The following is a 22,564-nucleotide window of genomic DNA, read 5'->3' as shown; positions in this document are numbered from 1 at the left end:
ATTGAGTTTACCACACTGCCTTGCATGTATGTGATGGACATTTCTAATTTATTAGGCTTTTTCATTGTTTTGGGGGTGTTTTAATTACTCTACATATGTATTTTTCCTTCTACTATTACAATGTCTGTGTGTGGCACTGCATGTGTACCATCACACACTACTCTCAGCTTTAAAATGGAATATTGGCAGTTAGGGAAAAATGGACCCTTTTTACTACGTTTCTGAGACCTGCATGAGAATTTTTCTGTTAGCTCCACACGATTTGCTACAGGAATAAAATTTGCTGTGGTCAACACTGTATTTTAGAATGATCTGATGATCCCAAAATCTTAGGACACAAAAGGCATGTGGCTGCACTGTGGTAGGACTTGAGGACTTGAATAGCAGCTCTGAAGGGACTACAATACATTCAAACATTTGAGACAGAACAGATTCCTTTACCACCAAGGTCACTGTTCTTGGTCCCCACTCCATACACACAGTGTCATTTTATATACACTAAATCTGCTGCAAAAGACCACAGATTAGGCCAAGAGAGAGAACAATTAGGGTCTGCATCTCTGTTCCCAGGGTACTGCTTGGAAAATCTCTGTTCTTGAAGTAGCAAAATAAAAACCAAGCATATACCTGAGAGATGCCAAATACCCACCAACATAACAAGACAGGACTGATAACAGTTTGGCATCTTGAAGCTACAAGTCAGTTAGCAAGACTGCTAAATGTCAGCTCTTTAGTATTTATGTTTCACTATTTCAAGGGGAAAAAAAAAGAAAAATCAACAGCACACATACCAAGGGGTTCGGACTTAGAATCTCCATATTGTCCTTCACACATGAGATGACATCAAGTAACACCTATTTTCTTTTAAAAATAACACAAGTAAAATTCAAGTATAATGAAAGCACATCAAGAAACAAACTGTACAATTTCTGAACTGCACTGTTTATTTTGCTGCTTGAAACCTAAGTGACAGTATGCCACTATAATTATGGGGTTTCTTCTAAACCTTTACTACACTGCAGGTACAGAAATATATGGACACATTTTTGGAGAATTGACATTTTGCAAAATGCAGCAAACATTTCAATTTATACATGAGAAAAAGAAGTGTTCAAAAGGGTATGCATTTCAAGTTATTGCAGGTTATTTCTGTGAGAGAATTTCTGCAGGTAAAACATGTTTAAATTTAACCAACAGTAACGTGTCAGTGTATTTAAAATCATGACAAAAATCTTCTCTCTGGTCATTAATTGCCCCTTGACAAATTACTAGGATGTTGTATATTTAGGGCAAGATGTCAATACAGCATAAATCCCGTGGCATTTTGGTTTTCTTCTGGAGATTAAAGCTGTTTTTTTCTTGGGATAAATGCAGCAGCAAAACACAAACCAGCTGATCAAAAAAGCACTTCTGCCATAACTCCAATAATTTCAGGGCACACCAACCGACAGTAGTTTTGCCATTCCCAGTTCTTTTAAGGTTTACATCACTGCACTGTTGCCTTAAGTAGGTTTGTAGAAGCTTGTTTTCTGTTAGGCCAGCTTGCTGACTACAGCCTGGTTGAGAGAATTTAGTTGGTTGGTCCATTTATCTAATGCAGTATAACGTGCACCACCTCTCTTCTGATGATCCAGTTCTAGGAGCTGGTTGACTTGATCAATTCGGCCATGTATAGTGCTAGAAGTAAATAAATAAAAACTATCAATTGCTGATGGACATGGAAATAGGAGCTAACAAGAAATCAGAGGTAAAATAAGAGGTCTTACACAAGAGAGGCACAAAGTCCATGTCAGAATTCAGCACTTCTGTAATTATTGCCCTGGGTAGAATTGCCTATTAAGCTGTCATCGTGACTGGAAATCAAATGAACTAATTCACTGGGCAATTCGTATTTTATCTGCTTAGCTATGACCCACACAAAATCTGAAGCAATATGAGATAAAGAGTTCTTGAAAGTCAAAGAATCATGAAAAATGGAGATTTACGTAAAAAGAAATCAAATAATATAAGCCCATGAATAGATTGTATTTTTGTAGTGGATGTAACAAGTTACCCTCCAGAAAAATAGGTTTTACAAATTGTAGTTAAGTTTTTCTAGTTAAGGAAAGCAGACTACCAACCTGTCAACTTGAGAACACACTCAAAAATATACATGGGTATAAGCAGCAATTACTAAGAATAACAACTTTCATAATTTCATAATAATTTAGGAAATTTATTATGTAATTAAAAATTAAAGTAAAAAGATGCCACTCAGTCTCTCTGTATAATTTTCTTGGCTCCCATCTTTCAAACATACTTTACTGCTCAGAGACCAAGCAAACCCAAAGTCAGCACCATTACCTTTCACTTCTAGAACCAACCAGTATTATCAAAATGCCCCAAAATACTGTTTTGTTGATTCTTCTGCAGTTTCATTATTTTAAGTAATCAAAGATCAACAATCAAGTACATACTTATCCAATATGCACTGCACAAGCAAGCTTTCCACATCAGCTACATCTATGTTTAACTCCTGAAACAAAAAGAAAACTTATTATTCTGCTGCCATGTTTTGCAACATTAAAACTCTCCAATCTTTATTTTCATATACAGAAGTTGGTTTAACCTCTGTTTCTTACTGTTCAAAAGTAACAATTCAGTCATAATCTATCAAGCAAAAGACCTCCACCCAAAGGACACATGGCCAAGAATTAAGAGACCAGTAACCTCTCAGAAAAAGCTGAAGAGGCTAAAGCAAGATTTTGGGAGCTCCAGAAATGACTTCCTTTACTGACTTACTGAAAAAACAAACAGATAAAAAATATCCCAAACCAAACAACAACACAATAAACCACAACCACAAAAACCCAGAAAATAAAATAATAATTATCAGAAAAGAATGGATCTGCACTCAAAACCATTTAGAGATGTAATTGCATCTTCTGGCTCAAGCAAGCTCTACATGTGCTAAGTCTAGCTTAAAAAAAAAAAGCATACTGAGTTCTAAAGAGAATTCAAGGATAAAAAATAGGCATTGCTAATACTTTGTGACATATGTTGTAATGCTGTAAATTTTTGCAAGCAAAATCACAGACCCACAGGAGATGGAAATAGTTATATATTATCACTGGGTTTTTATTTTGTTCTTTCCAGATTAGGCAATGAATTCAGTGATTCTATGGTAACAGTTGGTTTGTGCTACTACCACAGTTCTGTAACTCATGTAACACAAACGTGAAGATAGCTTATGAACAAAAGGAATTAAAGTTTGAATTTTTACGTTCATAAAATTTGTTTATAATTACGTTTTTAATTATACAAATTTCACTTTTTATAATTTTCTTCAGAAATGTCATTTTCTACACCAAGTAGAATATGGTAGTTGTGTATTTTAGAAGTACATCATAGTACATATTATAAAAAGCATTTGGATGACACTTGAAATTTACATTTTTGCACTGCAAAGCTGCCAGCAATGCATCAGTAATACTTTATGGTTTAGAGTATATTTTGGATGTTCTATTTCTGAAAGCATTGTATTTATTTAAAAGCTTTTATTCAGTTAATAATTTACTTAAGCAAATGCAAGGCTCCACTGACACATACCTTAGAAATAAAAGGAATATGTATTCTTGTGTAAGGCTTAATTAATTTTATAAGCACTTGTGTTCTGATGTTTCGCAAAAGCTCTGTAAGAGAAGAAAAAATAAACACTGTAAAAACAACTGTTTTGAAATAAAGATGCAATACCACTCCATATAGAAAGTTATACTAAACACCATGATCTTTTAAGGTAGTAATTCAGTGGGTGGGGAAGCCCAGCAACATAACAAGGGCCCTCCTTTTCCAGGGATCCAAACAATATGTAACTCTGAAGGTGGACAGACAGATAAAAACCCCTAGATTCATTTTTACCTGTTTAAACAAGGACTGTTTATATAATTAAATAGCACTGAATACCAGATTATGTGTCTTGATAAAACTAGGGAGATTAAAACAACGAGGCAAGGTATGTAAACATAACCATGAACATGTTGTGTATCACCACAGAGTGCAAATGATGAGACATCAGTAGCATATAAAGAGTGGCACTCAAATTTTCTTCAGTGCCTTGGTTCAGCTGTCCTCTTCCTCTCCAGTTCTCTCACACCTTCCTCCATGAGCATCGATCTCTGATTTTACAGTCTCCCTACAAGACTTTGCAGCTCACCAGCAGTCAACATGGAACAGCAGTAGTGGGTTATATTTAGTTTCCCCTGCTGTTTGTCCTGCTCTCTTTCACAAACAACAAGTATAAGAAAACCAGGTCTCTGGATTTAACTCTTCTTTCATGTACCTATCCAGCTAAATGACCTTGCAATGCCACAGTAAGACCCACTCTTGGAAACAATAGGTACCTGAAGAACTGAGCACTGTATTCGAGTGAAGAGACTCTTCAATTCTCAGATACATGAAAAATGGATGAAGTAACTTTTCCGTGTTAATGGAACAGAAAGGCACATATGAATGTGTTCCCATTTTATGAAGTATAGGTACTATAACTCCAAACATTGTTTACAAGATACAAATTGAAAGTATGCATCTTTTTACATATTGTATTACTACATATTTGTTAGTGCAACCTTCATTACATCTGTGTATTTCGTTTTTAATCTGAAACAGAAAATTAACTTTATAAACTACCACACATCAAACTGGATGAGACTGATACAAAGCATCTTTACAGGTGAGGGTTGCTCTCATTTCACCATTCCAAAGGGAAAAAAAGAAAGAACAAGAACACCACTCAAAATATTCGGTGTCTTAACACCACCATAGATATTATCTTACAATAGCTGGTCTTTGAGAACTTTCCCCATCATTCCTGCAATCTTTCACAGTCATGCCACATGCCTGGATGCAAGTTAGCCCTGACCAACTTCTAAATAACTCATAAAAGAATCATCCACAAGTAATTACAAAGAACTCTTAGTGTCAAAAGAAAAATAAACCAGGGTGGGGGAAAGAAAAGAAAAAAAGAGGACCTTACTAAGTAGTGAAAACAAAAAAGATTAAAATAGCCTTCAAAATACCTTCAATGTGCTCCCTTATGAAGGGATCGTCCATGATGTTGCTGTGATTTGTTTTCAGAATCTTCTCAAATTCAGTGATGTCATTATTCTGATAGGCACTTCAGAAAAAAACCCAAGAGACTGAATTATTAATTTCAAAAGTTAAACAAACTCATAAAATTATGTTTCACAACTTCTAAAAAACCATGTATTAAGCACTGGTGGAAAATATTTATATTCAGAACCTTTTTAAGCAAAAGTTCTTTCAAGATGAAATGCAACAGAAATGACCTTTCTCCTGTTTCAATTTTAGTAGCATTTACTGAAGTTTAGTATGAACATTTAGTTGTTCCACAAGTGCACTGTAGCTTCAAAACTTCTGTACTTTACAAAGCTATTCTTAAATAGCCTGTTTTGAAAAGTATCATTACATGAATTTTGGCTTCATGAAGTCATACTTTATGCAACAAATAAGAGCTAAAAAGAGTCTAGAAGGCTGTTTCTGTCTCTACAATGTCCACCTTAAATTGAATGCTAAAAATACTGGAAGATGAAAGAAATCCTAACTTCCAGGATTATCTGTCAATAATTCTGGCATATTACTTTTTAGATTTCTATTTATAGCTTATTTGTGTATATATCATTTCAAGAGTCAATCTTGTCATCTGAGGAAGCACTGCAAAAAGAAGGTGCCATCACAGCATCATTTAAAGGTTGAGAGCTGTAACTGCTGAAGAAAGACCTTTGTCTTGAAAAAACATACTTTTAACTTCTGTTTAATACTAACATCAAACATTTTAGTAACATCTATTTGTCCTTCATATGCTGTACATTTAAAAATTGTTCTGAAACTGGTTAAAAAAGATTAATACTTTATTAAAATGGCCAAGAAAAAGACCTGTTAAATATAAGGTAGAACCTGAGCAGTTTATAAATAGAGTTATGTGACTGGCATGGACTGTGTCACAGGAAACCAGTAAATTTTACTTCATAATGAAAAGGAATTTCAATGCAGTATATTTTATTGTTTATTTCAGAAGTCTCTTTTTATCATATGTAGAACATTCAAGTTCCCACTGTAAAACATAGGAGGGATTATAAACATAATTGTAATATTTGAAATTAATTTTAACTTCTGCATATTTTTAATCTACACTTTCTTAATTGCATTATTAATTTTAAAGAAGCAGTTATACTCAAATGTCAAGATAAAAGATATAAATTAGAAATATGAATCAAATCAGATTGGGTAAGGCCATCTGGAGTTCCTTCTGCCTCAAATTCACATGACATTATGACAGTGAATTAGAAAAAAACCACATCTAAAGTGGAATAAATTACTGGAAATAGTCCTTTAATAAACTGCCAAATAATTTATTCAATCACTGTGTCAATAATAGATGAGTATCTTCACTTTCAGAAACAACTTGTTTGTATAACATGGTACAGCACAACAGCAGTATCAGAACAAGGTTTGTTCCAAGGCAGGACCAACTGGTTCAAAATGTGAGCAGACATTACTTCCTATGTAGTGAAAAGACAAGGGGAAAGTAGCAAAGGCAGGACAGAGTGGATGCACTAGGTGAGCTTCAAAGCCCATTATACAAAACTGCCTCAGTTCATCAACTTGATGGTCTTAAGACACTAAAACTTCTCACAGTTGCCTGTAAGAGGTAATGAGGCTTTCTTTTGATTTTCACATGTTTGAAGGATGTGGGAGATCACTGAGAGTTAAGTTTTGTATTCCTACAGTGGGAAATCATGACACATCAATGCATCAAATTATTCTGTGGCTTTGGTATGAGATGTCACTCGGCTCAGTTTCTCTTATGTAATCAGCCAAAGCCTGAAAAGACCAGTTGCAGTACAAGATGAGAAAACTTATTTAAGGGGAGAAATGAGGTTTCTGTCACAGCATAAAATGACAAAAGTACAGTTTCTGTACTCCTACATAGTATGCTATCTATACTATGGTATACTAAGGTATACTATGGTACCTCACAGTAAGTTTCTTGAGTAAAACAGTCCCCAAATATTTGCCCAATATTTATGAATAATTGTGTTAACTGTGCAGAGAAAAGCCATTTCTAAAAATATTCTCTTTGGACACTGTATCTTTTTTTTTTTTAATCTTTTTGTTCTTTCCTCCAGAAAAATGAAAATCTTACCTTACTAAATTCGTCATTGCTAGAATCTCTGGATCATTTTTGTATGGTTTAGCCTACACAGAACAGAAAGCATAATATTCAAGTTTAGATTTTTTTTTTCCCCATTTCCATCTTTTGGATAATTTCCCTATATATTCAGAAAAGGGTGAGGGGATGTGGAGGGGGTGTGAAGGAAAAAGAAAAAAATACCTCCTGAGAATCAAATGGATTTATTCCAGACTTCATGAGCATGTTTGCTAAGACCAAATATTTTAAGCAAGTGGTTCTTCTGGGGCTCCCTGATTCATCATAATTCTTGAATGCTTCAAAAAAATCAGTATGTGCCTTTTCAAACTCTCCTTCTCGTAAGTGCATTTTGCCTCCACATTCTGAAAACACAGATGAAGAGAAAAGGAACACAGTGTGCTTGTTGCTGACTACAATAATTGTACTCAAGTTCCATGCTATTTCTAAATAGATTACTGAAACATTTTCAGAAGTCATTTAATTCTCTGAAATCACTAGGAAAAAAAAGCACTAAGGCCTTCACATACAGCACTGCCATTTGAATAAACCCAATTCCAAAGAAGAAAAAACAAAACCCAACCCACACCATAAAACTTGAACACTAATCCTCATAGCCAATAATTACTTCACCCTTATGTTAAAATACTGCAAGAACTGAGATAGAATTTATCTCCATTTCAATGGCAACAGACTGTACATTTATGGAATTTTCCCTATCTGTTGAGCAAAACCACACAGAAAAAATGAGAAATACTTTCTGTATCCTTTTATTTCTGAAGCACCCACTGCTACCTGATTGTCTGTGCAGTGTCTACACCAGGGGAAGGAGGAGGCATAACAATATTGTGAAGTTATTTTTTTCAAGACACATGGCATGCTTCCACTACAATTCATTAATGCAGATAATAAATAATACTTTCAAGCACATCTTAAAGCCCTTTGGTTCCTGCTGAGTTTTAGTGAGGTGAGACACAAATTTAGACAAGGCGACTGCAGAAACAGCAGTCCCTTCTGCTAGCAGTCCTGTCAAGCCTTTGTTTTTATGCCCTGCAGATGCCTTTGCATTTCTCTTTTGCTGTCTGCCATGGTGTCAAACAGCAAGTCTTCCTCTTTTCTTTCTACTGCTTCTCTCCTAATAGTTTTGTAGCCAACTGTCCTGCCCTTCTGACCAGTGTATCTGATACTTGGGCACCAGAACTGCAGAGCTGAAGTCCTGCAAGAAGCAAACATTAAATGATAAGTCTGTGGATCTACAGAAACCCCTGTCTTTATAGTTGGAACTGGAAAAAAACATTGGTTATCAGATTTTCATTAAACAAATCTGTGCAACAGAAGACAAAGGAAAACTTCAGATGAACTTGCCTCTGATAACTCCCATGATCAGCGGATGAGGAATGGCTGACTTGATGTGCAATGACTGTTCATATAGTGCTTTAAGTTTTTTGTTATTTTTCTGTGCTGTATACATTTGAATTTCCAAAGCATAGATTTCCAGTAGTTGAGTACCTTTTTTTAGATCATCTTCTCCATCATCAGTCTAGGACAGATTAAGTAATAAATACTGTGAAATTTTAAAAGAACAGCAATTTCAGCTTTATACTAGTAAAAAACTGATAAGCAAATACTCTCAGTAATTTCCTGTCAAAAATAAGAATATTCCTGAAACTCTGAAATTTTGATGTAACTACTAACAGAAGATATAGTACTCAAAGAACTTACCACAGGCTACTTTTTGAAGAACTTTATTTAAAATGACAGTATTCTTGTTTAATTAAATGTTCTCCTCAAAACTTTAATTATTTTCCACTTTCCTTAAGCCACAGTCTAAGTATATAAATACAATGACTGACTGAAATACATATATACATACATATATATATATATGTATGTATGTATGTAACACATATGACTCTTCTGCTGTCTCTAACAGAACCATTTCTCATTGTAACCTATTTTCCATACTGAAGGAGAAGTGTCACAAACAAGCACAGCAGGCTTCATGGCTAATTTATTTTTTCTCCTTCCAGATGGGAAAGTAACAACTGTACTTTCAGCTTTTAATAAAGCTCACTTGGAATCTTTGCTACATTTTAAAATAAATGTCTGTGCATTATAGATTATTGTTATGTGCTTCTCAACCTGGCACCTGAAGAGAAACCTCATCAGCAGCTGTGAATTATTTTTTTAAAATCATCTTTAAGGAAGAAATAAAACACTTAGCATTTTTTGTTTATGTTACCAAGCAGACAATAAATTAAAGCAGGAACAGTATTTCTTCCCTCTGTACTAATGCTCAGCAAAATGCCTCAAAGGCCAACAAGAGATGTATTTAAAAAAAACATCAATGCATCTATGTTGTTTACTAAGCCACAGTGATTTAGAATATAAAGGTACCTGGCATGACTGATGCAGCTGACGCAAAATCTTTTGTAACTTTCCATATTCTTCTCGTTCTAAATATAATTTGCCAAGCTGTAATGAAAAGAAAGTTGAAGTACTGAGATCTATTAGAATTTCACGATTATACTTTACAAAAATTAGTTGAAGGTGCCAAACAAAAGCAAAAAATAGGAAGTTATATATTTTACCTTTGTGTTTGTCTTAAACCACAATCTATCATTCTTAGCATCTTTCAGAGCTTCAAGTGTTGTTTCATAGAATTCCTGAAGCAAATCCATCTGACATAAAAAATCAGAATTCTATAATTGTAAACAGCAAATTTGTACCTGTTAATAAAGTCAATCTGAACAAACTAAAAGTGCATGCTTGAACTTCAAAATAAGAAAGGTATCTGCAACTTATTTAATGTCTGCATTTAAACTGCAAACAGCTTCTAAAGTAACAAAGCTAACTACACTTCCTTTGCTTATATAAAACAGATATAATTTAAAAGTATTCACATTTTAAGATGTGTACCCATCTGTGAAAAATGTAAGCCACCTTATAAAAGCCCATCTTATATAACCAAGGAATAGAATTCTGATGTTGTGTAACAAACACCAGCAATATTGTTCTCACTTAAAAGAATAAAAATACTTTATGTATCAAAAAGAAAACAGGCTTTACAAAGAGAGGAAAATGGTCAAAGGAAAAGATGCCTTCTCCTTTCTGTACTAGCAGTGCTGAGTGAAAGAAAGCTCTTGAGCACATCAAACCATTTCTTTGCATAAAACCCCAAAATACAACATCTAAAATGGAAATCAAAGTGCTGAGTGTTACCTTTTACAAGGGTTCTAGAAAGAATGCACTAGTATTGTTCATGGCCACTGTTCCTTTGGGAATAACATATCTGTGACTATACATCAAGTTAAGATTTCCAGATGGTCCCTCCAGGTGTGGCTCAACTGCATTTGGAGCAGAGACACTGACCTCTGCCAAGGAGGGACAGCCTAAGACAATCCTTTAGACCTTTAGAGTAACCCATCTTTCAGCTATTCAGCTTTCACTTCTAAGAGTGGCAGGACAGGAAGGATTGTGATGACCAGGGACTCATCACTAACAACCAGTGATCCTCCATATGAAGGTGCTACTTCCAGGTGGTCAGTGAGGGGAGCTTCCTACTCTCTGTAAAGCTTCTACAACAACATGAAAGAAAAGGGCTGGGCTGTGTATCTGTGGACATGCAGCTCACTTGCACAGTGCACTGGACAGGCAGTATTTCACACCAACACTTCAAAGATTCCTCTTCCCCCATCCTCCCCCCCAAAAAAACCCCAAAACCCAAAACATTATTTAATTAGAAATTATATTTCAGAGGGCACTTATATTGTGTAGCTATTAAAAAAAAAAAAAAAAAAAAAAAGCATAGAAATTCCAGGTAAATATTGCCAAAAAAGGACAAGTTCATGAAAATTTATCTGTGTTATAGAATCCACTACAAGTGGGAAATATGTTTTTACATATGACAGCAAATAAATACTCAAAATCCCTCTATTCAGATCAAAAAAGCCCAAACCAAACACAAAAGACATCCATAGTTAAAAATGCAAAACTGAAAACTATGAAGATGAAAGAACTGATGATCCAACCTGCTTGGAAGTAGAGATATAATCAAGAATAGAATTGATGGATTTTTCAGAGTAATTCCTTGTAACTGCACTCCGTATGTAGGTCAATAGCTGTTTATACCTATTCATCATTTCAGGAAAGTTAGTCTAAAAGGAAAACAAAGTCACATTATAATTTTTGTTTAAATTATTAAAAACTGAGATATCTTGCAAATGTACATATAGGGAAAAATGCATAAAAGAAAGACAATGCAGTAGTGGTTGCTACTAAAACATTCATATCACCACTTTATTCATAACCTGCAGAATCAGAAATAACTTCAGAACTGCATGGAACACATATTTAAAATATTTATCTCAATGAAGAAAACAGAGCTGGCTATACAACTCTTTGGAATGGTTGCATACATAGGATATAAATTTTTCACTGTTTTGTCCTGGTGCAGCACACACACACAGAAACATAACCACCTTGAGTGCTGTGATACCCCAGGACAGCAAGGACTGAGCCCCACACTTTCATGGAGTACCAGCTGACTACAGCAGTTATTTTGCACACATTTTGCCTTGGACTTGCCAACACCACATCATTTCCCTGCTCTATGTATATGTAGTAGCCATTAAAGACTGCAGAAGACAAGTTCTGGCAGATTTACTTGTCATACACATAAATTAAAATAATAACTTAAGATCTCTGGATCAAATACATATTTATGCCATTTACTCCCAAGTGATAGCTGTAATTCCTACCAATTTAAAGTTTATTTTAATCATCTGTTTCAGAGCTTTGAATCCCCATTCTCCCTTTTCGCCTTCGAGTTCCAAAACCTGAAATAGAAGAATTTTTAAAACAATATTTATAAAAGCTTTATTCAAACTTAAATTGTTTAAAATACACATCTCCCACACTTTCCCCCCACTTTGTTCCTTACAATGTTTAACTCTGCCCTGTTCTTCAATTTTACTCTTTCCTGGTATTATTGAAAAAATTAGTGAGAGGTATGGATCTCATCAGTTTTCAAAACTCAGCTGATGTAGGGAGGGTGAACATGATATATGTTGTTGTTGTTGTCTAACAGCAAACACTTTAATGCCAAACACTAAATTTCAACACCACTTCATAAATACATATGCAAAAATAGTTGTAACACCTCCTGCAAAACTGAGTCAACTAAATATTGACTAAATTAGTTAAAAATCTCTTCTGAATTACTACAGTTCCTTTATAAAGCAGAACAATTCTAGGCTTTAACATAACAGTTAAGGAAATGTTTTGTAAGTAAAAATTTTAGTAAGTCTTTTTTTAAGTGGTGCATATAATTTTGTTGTACACTATAAATAATCCAAGAGATATAAAAATCTATTTTTTCTTTAGAGAGGTATATCTTAAAAAAGTTACGTCAGCATACTGCTTTCTCGTAGCAGTGTGCAAACATTAAAAATTTAAAACTGAGATGAAGAAAAGAAACTCTATGTCACTTAGTATTTATACACTTAAAGCTTTGGAATCAGACAGCAAAGCAAATATAATGTTACATAAGACACTGGGGAAAACACCATTTCATTTAAAAAACCCAAATGGATCTGATTTCTATTGTTGACACATGAAAACACATTTAGAACTGTTTAATTAACTTAGTAAATCCCAAAGATGAAAAAGTCAGATCTGTGATGACTATACTATGGCTTATTTATTATCCCTAAGAATGATCCTGAAAGGCAGTCAGCCAGGAGTCTAAGATGCTCAATAATAAACTTAGCACATTAGTAAGTTAAAAGATAAATGCTACTCTTAAAATTTCAGGAAATAACTTAAATGGTATCAAATATTTTAAAATGTGAATTAACATAAAAAGTAGAGAGAGAATATAAAGACAGAAAACCTTCTGAAAACTGCTTAATGCTGCTTTGGGGTCATCTTCCTTCAAAGCTTTGGAATTGTAGTATTGATTTTCCAGATCCACATTTGGTTCAGAATTGCTGTCCTCAGAATATTCCTACATTTTAAGAAAAAAAAAATCAGAGAAAAAAAGAGTTCAGAACATCTAATAATCTGCTGAAAATAATAAATAGTAAGACATATTACTCCAACTGACAGGGAATGCTTGTATATTAACAGACAGTGATTTTAGAGCATGTAACAGGTATGGACCCATATGATGATTTTCTGTCTCTCCCATTACTAGACCAGACTCACTATCCACCAACACTTGCCTATCAGCAGGTTTCCTTCTGGATTAATGAACTCATAGCTCTACCAACTTCACCTTTATGACAAGTACAGACTGTATGACTGAAATTCTGCTGATGCTGGAGCTTAAGGACAGAGGCCCAACAGCACATGTCATTTCTGGGGGTGAGAGAACATGCTGCCCACTAGTCTTCAACAAGGCTCTCTGTTACCAAGCCTCTGCTAGCCACAGAAAAGTCTGGCTGAGCTGCCATGCAAGTAATGATTCAGCTATGGAGGATATCAAATGCTTCCATGAATCTCTCTGTAATCTGCCTTTTTATGCCATAACGATTCATCCTTGTCTAAGGAAATTAAAAAAAAGAATAATGATGATAACACCAGCTGCTTCTGCACTGAGAAGCAGGAGATGATTGAGAAAATGCTAAAGATGCTGCCAAAGATGGTGGGGTGCAGCTTAGGCACAATAATTTAATCAAATAATTATCCATCATGTACACTAGCATCAAACAAACTGTAGTATTTATTTCTAACAATTGTTACCTAAATTTTTTAAAAAGTATTCTGAGACTTCTTCTGATTAAAACCCCTGCATATTTTATCTTCTTTTGCTAAAGGACAATGCTGCATGTCCAAATTACAAAATGCTAACAAAGCTCAGAAAAGAATTTCATTTAATGTTTACATGATTCAAAACCACTTCACACCTCTGCATTTTCAAGCCAACTTATCAGAACAGGATTTTGGCTAATAGGAGATGAACTGTTTAACAGAATCTGTTTAAATTTCAAAGTTACTGTTGTCAGAGTAACTTCCCCTTGTAACAACATAAGCAATGCACAGTCAGGTCCCCTCCTTTAACGTGGGTTTTACTCTTGCTGTACTTCGTCAGGCACATTTATTCTTTTGTTCATTTGTATACTCCTACTATTAATGGACTCCTTGGGAGTTCCTCCAAAACCACAGGAAGGAATGAAAAACAGATGAGGCAAAAGAGAAGTTGTAAATTAGCTCTCTCCTCCCTGCACTGCAAGCAAATCTCTCAAAGTTTAAGTTTTCTGAAGTTCTAAAGCAAAAATTAATTGTGGGAACCCACAGCTGAAGCAAATTTTATTAAATGTGGTATTTGAGACATTTGGCCTTCTACCTTTTAACGTTTCTATTTGTAACATGTAGGCAAGTTGCCCAGGTATGTATTTACTTTCACCCAACGAAGTACTATCACTAGTGAGAATGAACAGACTGAAAAGTCTTGTGAATTCCACAAACCTGTTTTCTGAGTTCCCACAGAACTACAAAAATGTGATACTGAAAACAGCAAAGAAAACAAGAAACAAGTGTTTTATTTCATTGGGCAGGCTTTCATTTTGGTTAGCTTGTTTTTGTAAACTCCTTATCCTATTGATCCAACTTCACTGGAGCAGTTATGAGTACATGCACACGACGTCAACAGCTGCATCAGGCACCTTATGAATATACAGGCCGCCAAAAATTAAACATCATAGCATTTAAGAAATGTGTAATCAGCTGATGTCTTGTTTATGTTTAACTTGAACAATGGGGAATATTTTTGGCAGAAGTGTCTATTTGCAAAGATGAAAGGAAAGCAAACTGAATTAATTCCTTTTAAGAGACAATGTGCTCCGTTAGCCTCAAGCCGGAAATATCCAAACTTTCATCTTAGCTCTGGCAATGATTCTGGATGTGGATTCATGCAGGAAGCCTTTTTTCAGATAATTTTTCTAAATGCTACTTGAATATCCCATAAAGATCCTTCCATAATATTAATACATAATAAAGAAGTGTTAAGTCTATTGATGATTTTTTCTTTCCCTAGTGGAAATGTGCTGAAATGCATCAAAGGTACTGGTTTATGTTTTATGTTTTCATAGCTGTAGTTTTTCTTCACTTATGCCCATTTGCTTCATATCAGATTTAGGATGATGATATGGACTCAAAGCTGTAGAGAGATAAGGCTTTCCTACTTCCAGAAAATGTAAGGTGGTTACTTTAAAAGATGTATTTAGACTTAATGGCTGTGAAGAAAACTTTAAAACCTCAAACTAAATATGATCTGATGCCATTAATCTTTAGATAATGTAAAAAAAAAAAAAAAAAAAATCAGCCTTGTAGATTCTACATCTTATTTCAAGCACTGATGCTAATTATGCCAGCACTGATAAATTCAGAAGGATGAGCACTCTGTCTTCTTTTGATGCAGTGATGGCTTAGTGCAGTAGGATACAAATGCGAGAACATTAAGCTTCTGCCAAAAGCAAAAAAAGAGGAACGCATAAAGCTCTGTCCTCAAAGTTCCAATTAGGAAAAAGATTAATTTCCTTTTCAGTTCTGAAAACAGAAAAGTTCTTTTAACAATAAATTCAGATACCAAAAGCCTAGCCTTTCCTCACCCTCATTTTTAACACCCCTGGTTCCTGCCTGAACAACTCTCCCAAGTCAAACTGTCTAGATAGAAAGCTTGTTGCAAATTAAGTACAAATATATGGTTTACAAATAGGATTTCTACATAACTAAAAATTTCCACTATAGCATCCAGACCTAACAATTTGCATAGTGACAAACATGCTTAATTAGAACTTTGAGATATAAAAGCAGCTGGATGATAAAATTTATCTCTAGCTGATGTAAAAAAAGTAAAAGGCTTAGGAATTTTTAAAACTAAGACCCTGGTGATATTTTTCAAATGGTCAGCAACATTGTAAGTACAAATCAAAAAAGGAGCTTTCTGAGTATACAGAATTGATCTTTGAAATCCATTGAGTTCTTCCTTCCTTGGAGGATCAAAACAAATAAATGGGATTTTTTATTATTACTCAAGAAATAAGAAAGCCCTGATAGAGTTTGAAAAAATGCAGTTAAAGAAATCAGGACATTATTTAAGCTACATTGAAAATCTGCATGTTCTAAATGCCATCAGTTATGTTCAATCTCATGCCATCCCATCACTTTTTGGGGGAAGAGAAATTACCACACTAGCTCAATTGCAACAGAGATAAAACCTCTGATGGAGTTTACTCTGCCTGGAACACAGTTCTTTCAAATAGTTTTAATGAAAGGGAAATTAGTATCAAGAAACCAATTTAATTAAGAAGTCTTTATTATGTTACATAATAAGTTTTCATAAAATTTTATCTAGTGAACAGCTTTAAAACATTAAGCCTCAGCTTCTGAAAGGAGCAGGCACAGAAGTCAATTCACCCGAGTCAGCTTTAGTCATGCTTTTTAGTGCATGGATCCCTTTGCAGTTTCTGCAGCAGCCAAGGCAGGGTAACAGCATGCAGCACTCCCAGATCGTCCCTGGCCATGTCTGCTCCTAGCATGCCCTTCCTCATTCCCTGCAGCAGTCCAGCGGTTTGTGCTGTTTGGATCTTGCTGGTTTCAGAGAGCTGGGGCAGGAGCCCTGGCAATGTGGTCACGGGAGATTAGGTATCTCGAAGCAGAGCCCCTGTGCCCACAGCCAGAACAAGTGACACCATGGAGACCATAACAGTGTATCAGTGACATTTAAAGGCAGATGTGTGACATTCTATCAGAGTAGCACACTGACCTGGTAAAGTCCTACATGGACAAAAACAAAGATACAAGTATTTTGTGAAAGCTACTGTTGTTACCAATTTTCTGGTTTCCTCTCTTGCCTGAAGCACTTCCTAACTTGCACATCACAACTGGAGTGATTACCTAAACTTGTGCTCCTCTATTTATCATTTACCACTGCTACAGGAACTAAATTCATACTTTGCAAACCTGTTGTAAAAAAAGAAAAAGGGCAAAGTAGCTATATAGAGGATAACTTACCAGCAAAAAAGACAAGACAAAGACTTTTATTTCTGTAAAAAATTATCTTTCAAGGACTGCTGAAATACCTATTACTGTCAACTGTCGACTGCTGGTAATTTTAACAAATTTCAAACATTTAGCTGACTCAAACTTTTTTTTTTATGAAGTGCGCTTGTTTCTGAGAAGTCTGGTATAAATTCGATTTTACTTCAGCTATCTTTGTTTCATAACCGTGGCATTCAGGAGCTCTGCTAAGCACAACTTTCTTTGCATTTGCTCTTCCTGAACTACCAGGCTGCAGGCACCAGGAACAAAGAGCAACTACCAGGTTCTATGTGCATTTGCCAGTTGGTATCCAGGCACATGAATATAAAGAAAGCAATCAGACTGGAATGCAAAAGAGCAAAGAGGAAAAGAGGCAAACCCTGACAGTAAAAACAAGAGTGTGATTTGTGTAAGGAGTCTGCAACTGCTCAGCCATGCACTGGGAGTCCTGGTTTCTTTTCCACATTCCAGGTCTCTGCTCTTCTGCTGCTACTCGCTAACTCTGCAAGTCATCCAGTGCCTGCTGCCTCACACCAGGAATAGAAGTCTGTGAAACCAGCGATGTGCAATGGCGTCACAAGAGTTCCATGAAACACAGTGCTCTGCCTTTGTTTTTGTTTTTTTTTTTTTTCCCCAGTTGGAAGATGCACAGAAATGAGACAGGAGACTGGAGAAAGAAAAACCTGGCATTAAGACGTGAAAAGAGCACAGAAAAAAGAGCCTTTTCTTTCTAACAGTCTTGTGCAGCTCTCCTTGTGCATCTTCTTCTGAAAGTCCAGTTTGCAGCATAACTTAGATGTAATTTGCTTGTGTTTAACACCAAACCGCGCATCAGATCCCGGAGAGCACCATTCTGAATACAGCCCTAAATAATTGTCAAAAGTAGCCAACAAAAACCAGAACTTACTGACACTTGTCAATGTTTAGACAGAAAGAATTTACTGCCTAATTATTCTCAGGCTTTTTGCCTCAATACTTACTTCTGAGATATTATGGTAATGAGCAAAATAAACCTCAAATATATTAATTCTGTGTTTGAAGATGAGTCTGAAGAGAATGCATGAAAAAAATCAAAACACATGCTGAATCCATATAGAATATGAAACAATAATTCAGAGAACAGTACATCCTATGTCCTCTGTGAAGCTCACCTTTTTATAAATCACATACTACTGTAATTAACATAACAAAGAAGAGGGCCAAGTGGATCTACTTGATTTGGTATTTCCCTAGATCTGAACACTTGTTTTTGCAGCACTACCACTTTCTTGCTTGCAACATATGTATGTCATAAAATGATGGTAATAGTGAAATATGAGCAGTTGGGCAGAGGAGGCAACATCTGCATGAAATTTCAACTGTATCTATTAAAATCCATCAATAAAAGAATGTTTCTGTCTAGTGATGAGATTGCTTATCAAGTTTGGTAACAAACAGAAATTCCTTTTGCAATGGACTGCATTTCACTCAGTTGGAAAGAAAGAGAGTGCCAATTCACGTAGTTTGAAGTAAGTAGTAAGACTATTTCCTAATATCATCACATCCTGAAACAGGTAATCCTCAGCAATCTGAAGGGATGCTCCCTGCATTTGAGTCATGCCAATCCTCATGAACCTGTAGCTGTCTCACCAGGGTGCAAACTGGATGGCTGCTCATTGGAATTGTTACAGATCTTCTACAAGTCACTGAAATAATACAACTCCATAATATAAAAAGACCAATTGCTTGGCAAATATATTTGTCCAGCCTTTCCCCAGATTAATTTTAAAGTTGAATTTCCGAACACAGTAAGATGACTCATTAAGAAAACCACAAATTCCTTATTTATCTAAACCAAAACAAAAAAAAGTCCAGTAGATGTACTACAACAACTGTCAATGTGTTGTCATTATGCCTGGAAGAATCAATTTCTGGAGGAAGGCTAAGTTTAGCTTCCAAGTCAATTCTAAACATAGTCTTTTGTCCCAGACTGAAAACAAAACTGGAATTTACAATGGTCTTCTCCTCTTTATCCTTCTCCACCCTCAAGCTGAATCTAGTAAAAAGAATTTGTACTGAAATCATGTAAGGCACCTAGCAGCACCAAACTAGAAATTAAAATTGAGTGGCTTTCATAATGACCAGTAAACATTATTCTGTTCACCGAAGCATAAAGTGGAATAATTCATGTTATAATCAAAGCTGTCACAGCACATTACTAGCAAATTGTGAATCTAGATTCATCCACCTACAAATATAAATGAAATTTCTTCCTCATATCAAGACTGCGGTAAATTAACTAAACTTCTTAGGAGTGGCTGAAGTCATTTACATGTAAAACATTGGCTTTTTACCCACTGAAAAACTAAACAGAAACAATCCAGTACAACCTGGATAGTCTTCAATTGTTTAACAGTGTAGTAATTACTCTAATTATACACAATTCCATGATGAAGCTGGGGAAGAGCTGGGCCTTTGGAATATCTATTCACATTGCAGTTCAAGTGTGAAACATTTGCATACTTCAGGAAATTTAACTGACTGGCTCTACATAATCAGCAGGTCAAGTGCACAGTAAAGAGGAACAGCCATAATCACGACTAATAAAAGCTGACAAAATTAATTTTTTGGGGGGTCTTCAATGCTATTGGTATGACGGCAGCTACCTTGGGAGACCCGAACCCAGTTTCGCCACATTTTGACAATAGCTACTTCTCCTTTCATTGACTGTTTGGGTAATCACTGCCTCTCCTCCTGTTCCCTAAAAAAGTATTCATAGCATTCACATTTGCTTTTACTTTCAATTCTGCACTGACATGAGCATTAAGTCTTGTAGTCATTCTTTTCTTGCAAAGCCTCTTGCAGCAGCTATTACACTGAACTTAAGAATCATGCATCCCCATATAGTCTTTCCTTAATTTAACTAGATATCAACATGAAAGGAAGGAATCAAGCCCTATCTTCAGGGCCCTTAACTTCTTTTCTGAAACAATTCTGTGGAACACTACTATTACAGTCTCAAGCATTTTTGAAAACAACAGTCAATCATGGTTTGTTAGTCCCAGAAACTGGTGTAGCTGAAGTATTTTTACTCTTCAATTCTTGGGGTTTTCCCCCATCAATTATGAACTAAAATTAACTTTTTTACACCTGCAGCTTAAGTATTAGTTGATGCTTTACATGGGAGTTACATACTGAAAAGAAAAAAAAAAAACCAATGAGCTCCTAATTATTACAAGCAGTATTTTAAAAATTTTGAAAAGTCTGAGCTAGGGGTAATTAATGACAATCAAAACGTTCCAGCAAAAGTAACTACAGTCAGAGGCTGAAATCTGCCACAAGCAAGGTGTTTCAGGAAGGTTTTTCCAATGAGAAACAACGTACTTCAGAAGAAAGAAATACAGGAAAAAGCATTAGACCAATTATTCTTGCAGAAAACTGACATAAAGCAGTGTAAGTTTGAACTGCACTCTTATCCATACCTGTCTAGATTGAAAAATGCAATGCCAATGGTTTCTCTACACACCCAGTTCTCAGGTTATGGATGGATACGGAATATGAATTCTGATGTGTTTAATATTCCTCTGATTGTATCAGATGGAAAAAAACACCACAGTATTTTAAATCAGGACACAAAATTTTCAGTGTTACGAAAAATGAATGGAAATTCACTTTGGAACATTTTTAACAGTCTCTGTATTTCCTTCAGTAACCTTGTCTCTAGAGTATGTGAATTCATTCATGAACTTAAAGCAGAACACAAACATTTCTTGGAATAGTGACACAAGCAGCTTATAGGGTTATGATGACAATGCCTGTCAAACAGGCACTCTTACATGAATGAAAAAACCCCTCAAAACCAAAAGCAGATGCTTTTATTCTATATCTAATGTCATCCAACCATTCTGAACAGCTCCTAACAAAAACTGCCCAGCAACTATTCCAAATAAAATCAGGTAAATATTTTAAGTGGATTCATAAGTAGCAACGACTACCAAATAATGTGTCAGAAAGCAAATCTTCCAGAAGCAAGTTTCTGGAGTCTTTCAGTGAAACTGCAATGTTGTCAATACAGGTTTAGCTGAAATGAATGAAATAGACTCTCAAGCCTCAATCATACCTAGGGTTTGGTTGTTTTTTGTTCAAAGTCTTTAGTTCTAAAAACCCAATCAAACATCAGAAAAGCAAAAAAAACCAAAAAAAAACCCCACAAAAATACCCCCAATCAAGCAAACCTCAAGCTCCAATATAACATAAGGGCAATATAATTAACCACACAAGCGGCATTTTTTTAACTTTAAAAGCTTAGGACAATACCTGATGTCAACATTTAACTAAATGCAAGAGGGAAAACCCCAACCCTTACAATTAAGAGCAAAAAGGAGTGGATTAAAGGTCACAAAGACTGTAAAGACAAAAAGTTAGAAAGAAGTGCACCCTTCGGCGCGGTGCATCCGAAAGCGGCCGTGAGGCCATTTCTCCTCACTCCCCTTTCTCTTTACCCCACTTTCTCCTCAGTTTGTTGCTCACACAAGCACACCAACAGTGTCTGCTCCCAAGGGCCTCTCGCTGCCGCGGCTGGGGAGAAGGGCGGCCAGCTGTCCCACTTCAGTCGGTGCCCGACACTCGGGCCGGGGCAGGAGCACAGAGGGAAGGAGGCAGCGCGCCGCTCCCTCCGCTCCCCGTGAGCCCTGCGGGGACACAGGGGCCAGCCTGGCGCCGGGGCACCAGCCGGGCCTATGCACCTCCCGGCCCGCAGCTGGCCTGCTCCTCCGCCGAGACGCGCCCGAGCGGCTGCTCCGACAGCAGCACCCGGCCCTCGCAGCCCCTGCCCGCACCCTCCTCCCCGGGAGGGAAACTCATGCTGGATGTCCGCGCTCCCTGCCGGGGCAGCACCCGGCGGGGCGGTTCTGCGGCGGGCGCGCCGCGCCAACAGCGGCCCGAAGCGGCGCCGCGCCAGCAGCAACCCCGACCGCACCGCTGAGCCCCCGCGCCGCCCCGCGCCCTACCAGGTCGTAGTCCTCCTCATCATCGCACATGAAATCATCCTCCATGTCAGACATCTTGGCCGGAGGACGGGCGGGGGGCGGCGGCGGGGACGGCCCCTTCTCCCACAACCCCGCGCGGCGCTGCCCAATGTGGCTCCGCTCCGCCCGGAACCCGCTGCCGCCCGCGCCTCTCCCGCCCCCGGCCCGGGCCGCTCGGAGCCCAATCCGCACCGCCCCGCCGCCGGCTCCCGCCCCCTGATAGCGACCGGCCCTTGGCAACGGCGGCCGGGCGGGGCCTGGGCGCTGCACGCCGGAGCCTCCCCGGGCCGGCTCTGCCGCCCGGAGCGCG

General features: G+C 36.9%; 1 protein-coding gene across 2 annotated transcripts; it reads right to left on the bottom strand.

Annotated features, from left to right (window-relative positions):
* Positions 1-921: 921 nt before the first annotated feature.
* On the bottom strand, positions 922-22,416 carry COPS2 (COP9 signalosome subunit 2). 2 transcript variants are annotated; one of them, XM_085070565.1, is made up of 13 exons: positions 22,237-22,416; positions 13,098-13,211; positions 11,965-12,042; positions 11,236-11,361; positions 9,796-9,906; positions 9,602-9,679; positions 8,570-8,744; positions 7,391-7,569; positions 7,202-7,254; positions 5,055-5,152; positions 3,589-3,671; positions 2,457-2,515; positions 922-1,677 (listed from the first exon to the last, which is right to left on the bottom strand). In XM_085070565.1, the coding sequence occupies exons 1-13, from the start codon at positions 22,288-22,290 to the stop codon at positions 1,533-1,535; spliced, it is 1,353 nt and encodes a 450-aa protein (XP_084926691.1). In that variant the 5' UTR covers positions 22,291-22,416; the 3' UTR covers positions 922-1,532. The 2 variants fall into 2 exon arrangements, with proteins under 2 accessions (XP_084926691.1, XP_084926692.1); XM_085070566.1 differs by having other exon boundaries at positions 9,796-9,885; positions 22,237-22,415.
* Positions 22,417-22,564: the final 148 nt, after the last annotated feature.

Source organism: Lichenostomus cassidix, chromosome 10 (assembly GCF_008360975.1).
Source record: "Lichenostomus cassidix isolate B80296 chromosome 10, HeHo_3.0, whole genome shotgun sequence".
Taxonomy (NCBI): Eukaryota; Metazoa; Chordata; class Aves; order Passeriformes; family Meliphagidae; genus Lichenostomus; species Lichenostomus cassidix.
This window is presented reverse-complemented; position numbering and strand designations above follow the sequence as displayed.

Bases quoted from the DNA above. Each gene is read 5' to 3' on its own strand.
- COPS2 (XM_085070565.1), bottom strand. From the start codon at position 22,290: ATGTCTGACATGGAGGATGATTTCATGTGCGATGATGAGGAGGACTAC. The intron at 11,362-11,964 runs GTAGGAATTACA...TTTTCCTTTTAG, and splicing joins TTAAAATAAACTTTAAATTG to ACTAACTTTCCTGAAATGAT. The intron at 1,678-2,456 runs GTATGTACTTGA...ATTTACTTCTAG, and splicing joins GTGCAGTGCATATTGGATAA to CACTATACATGGCCGAATTG.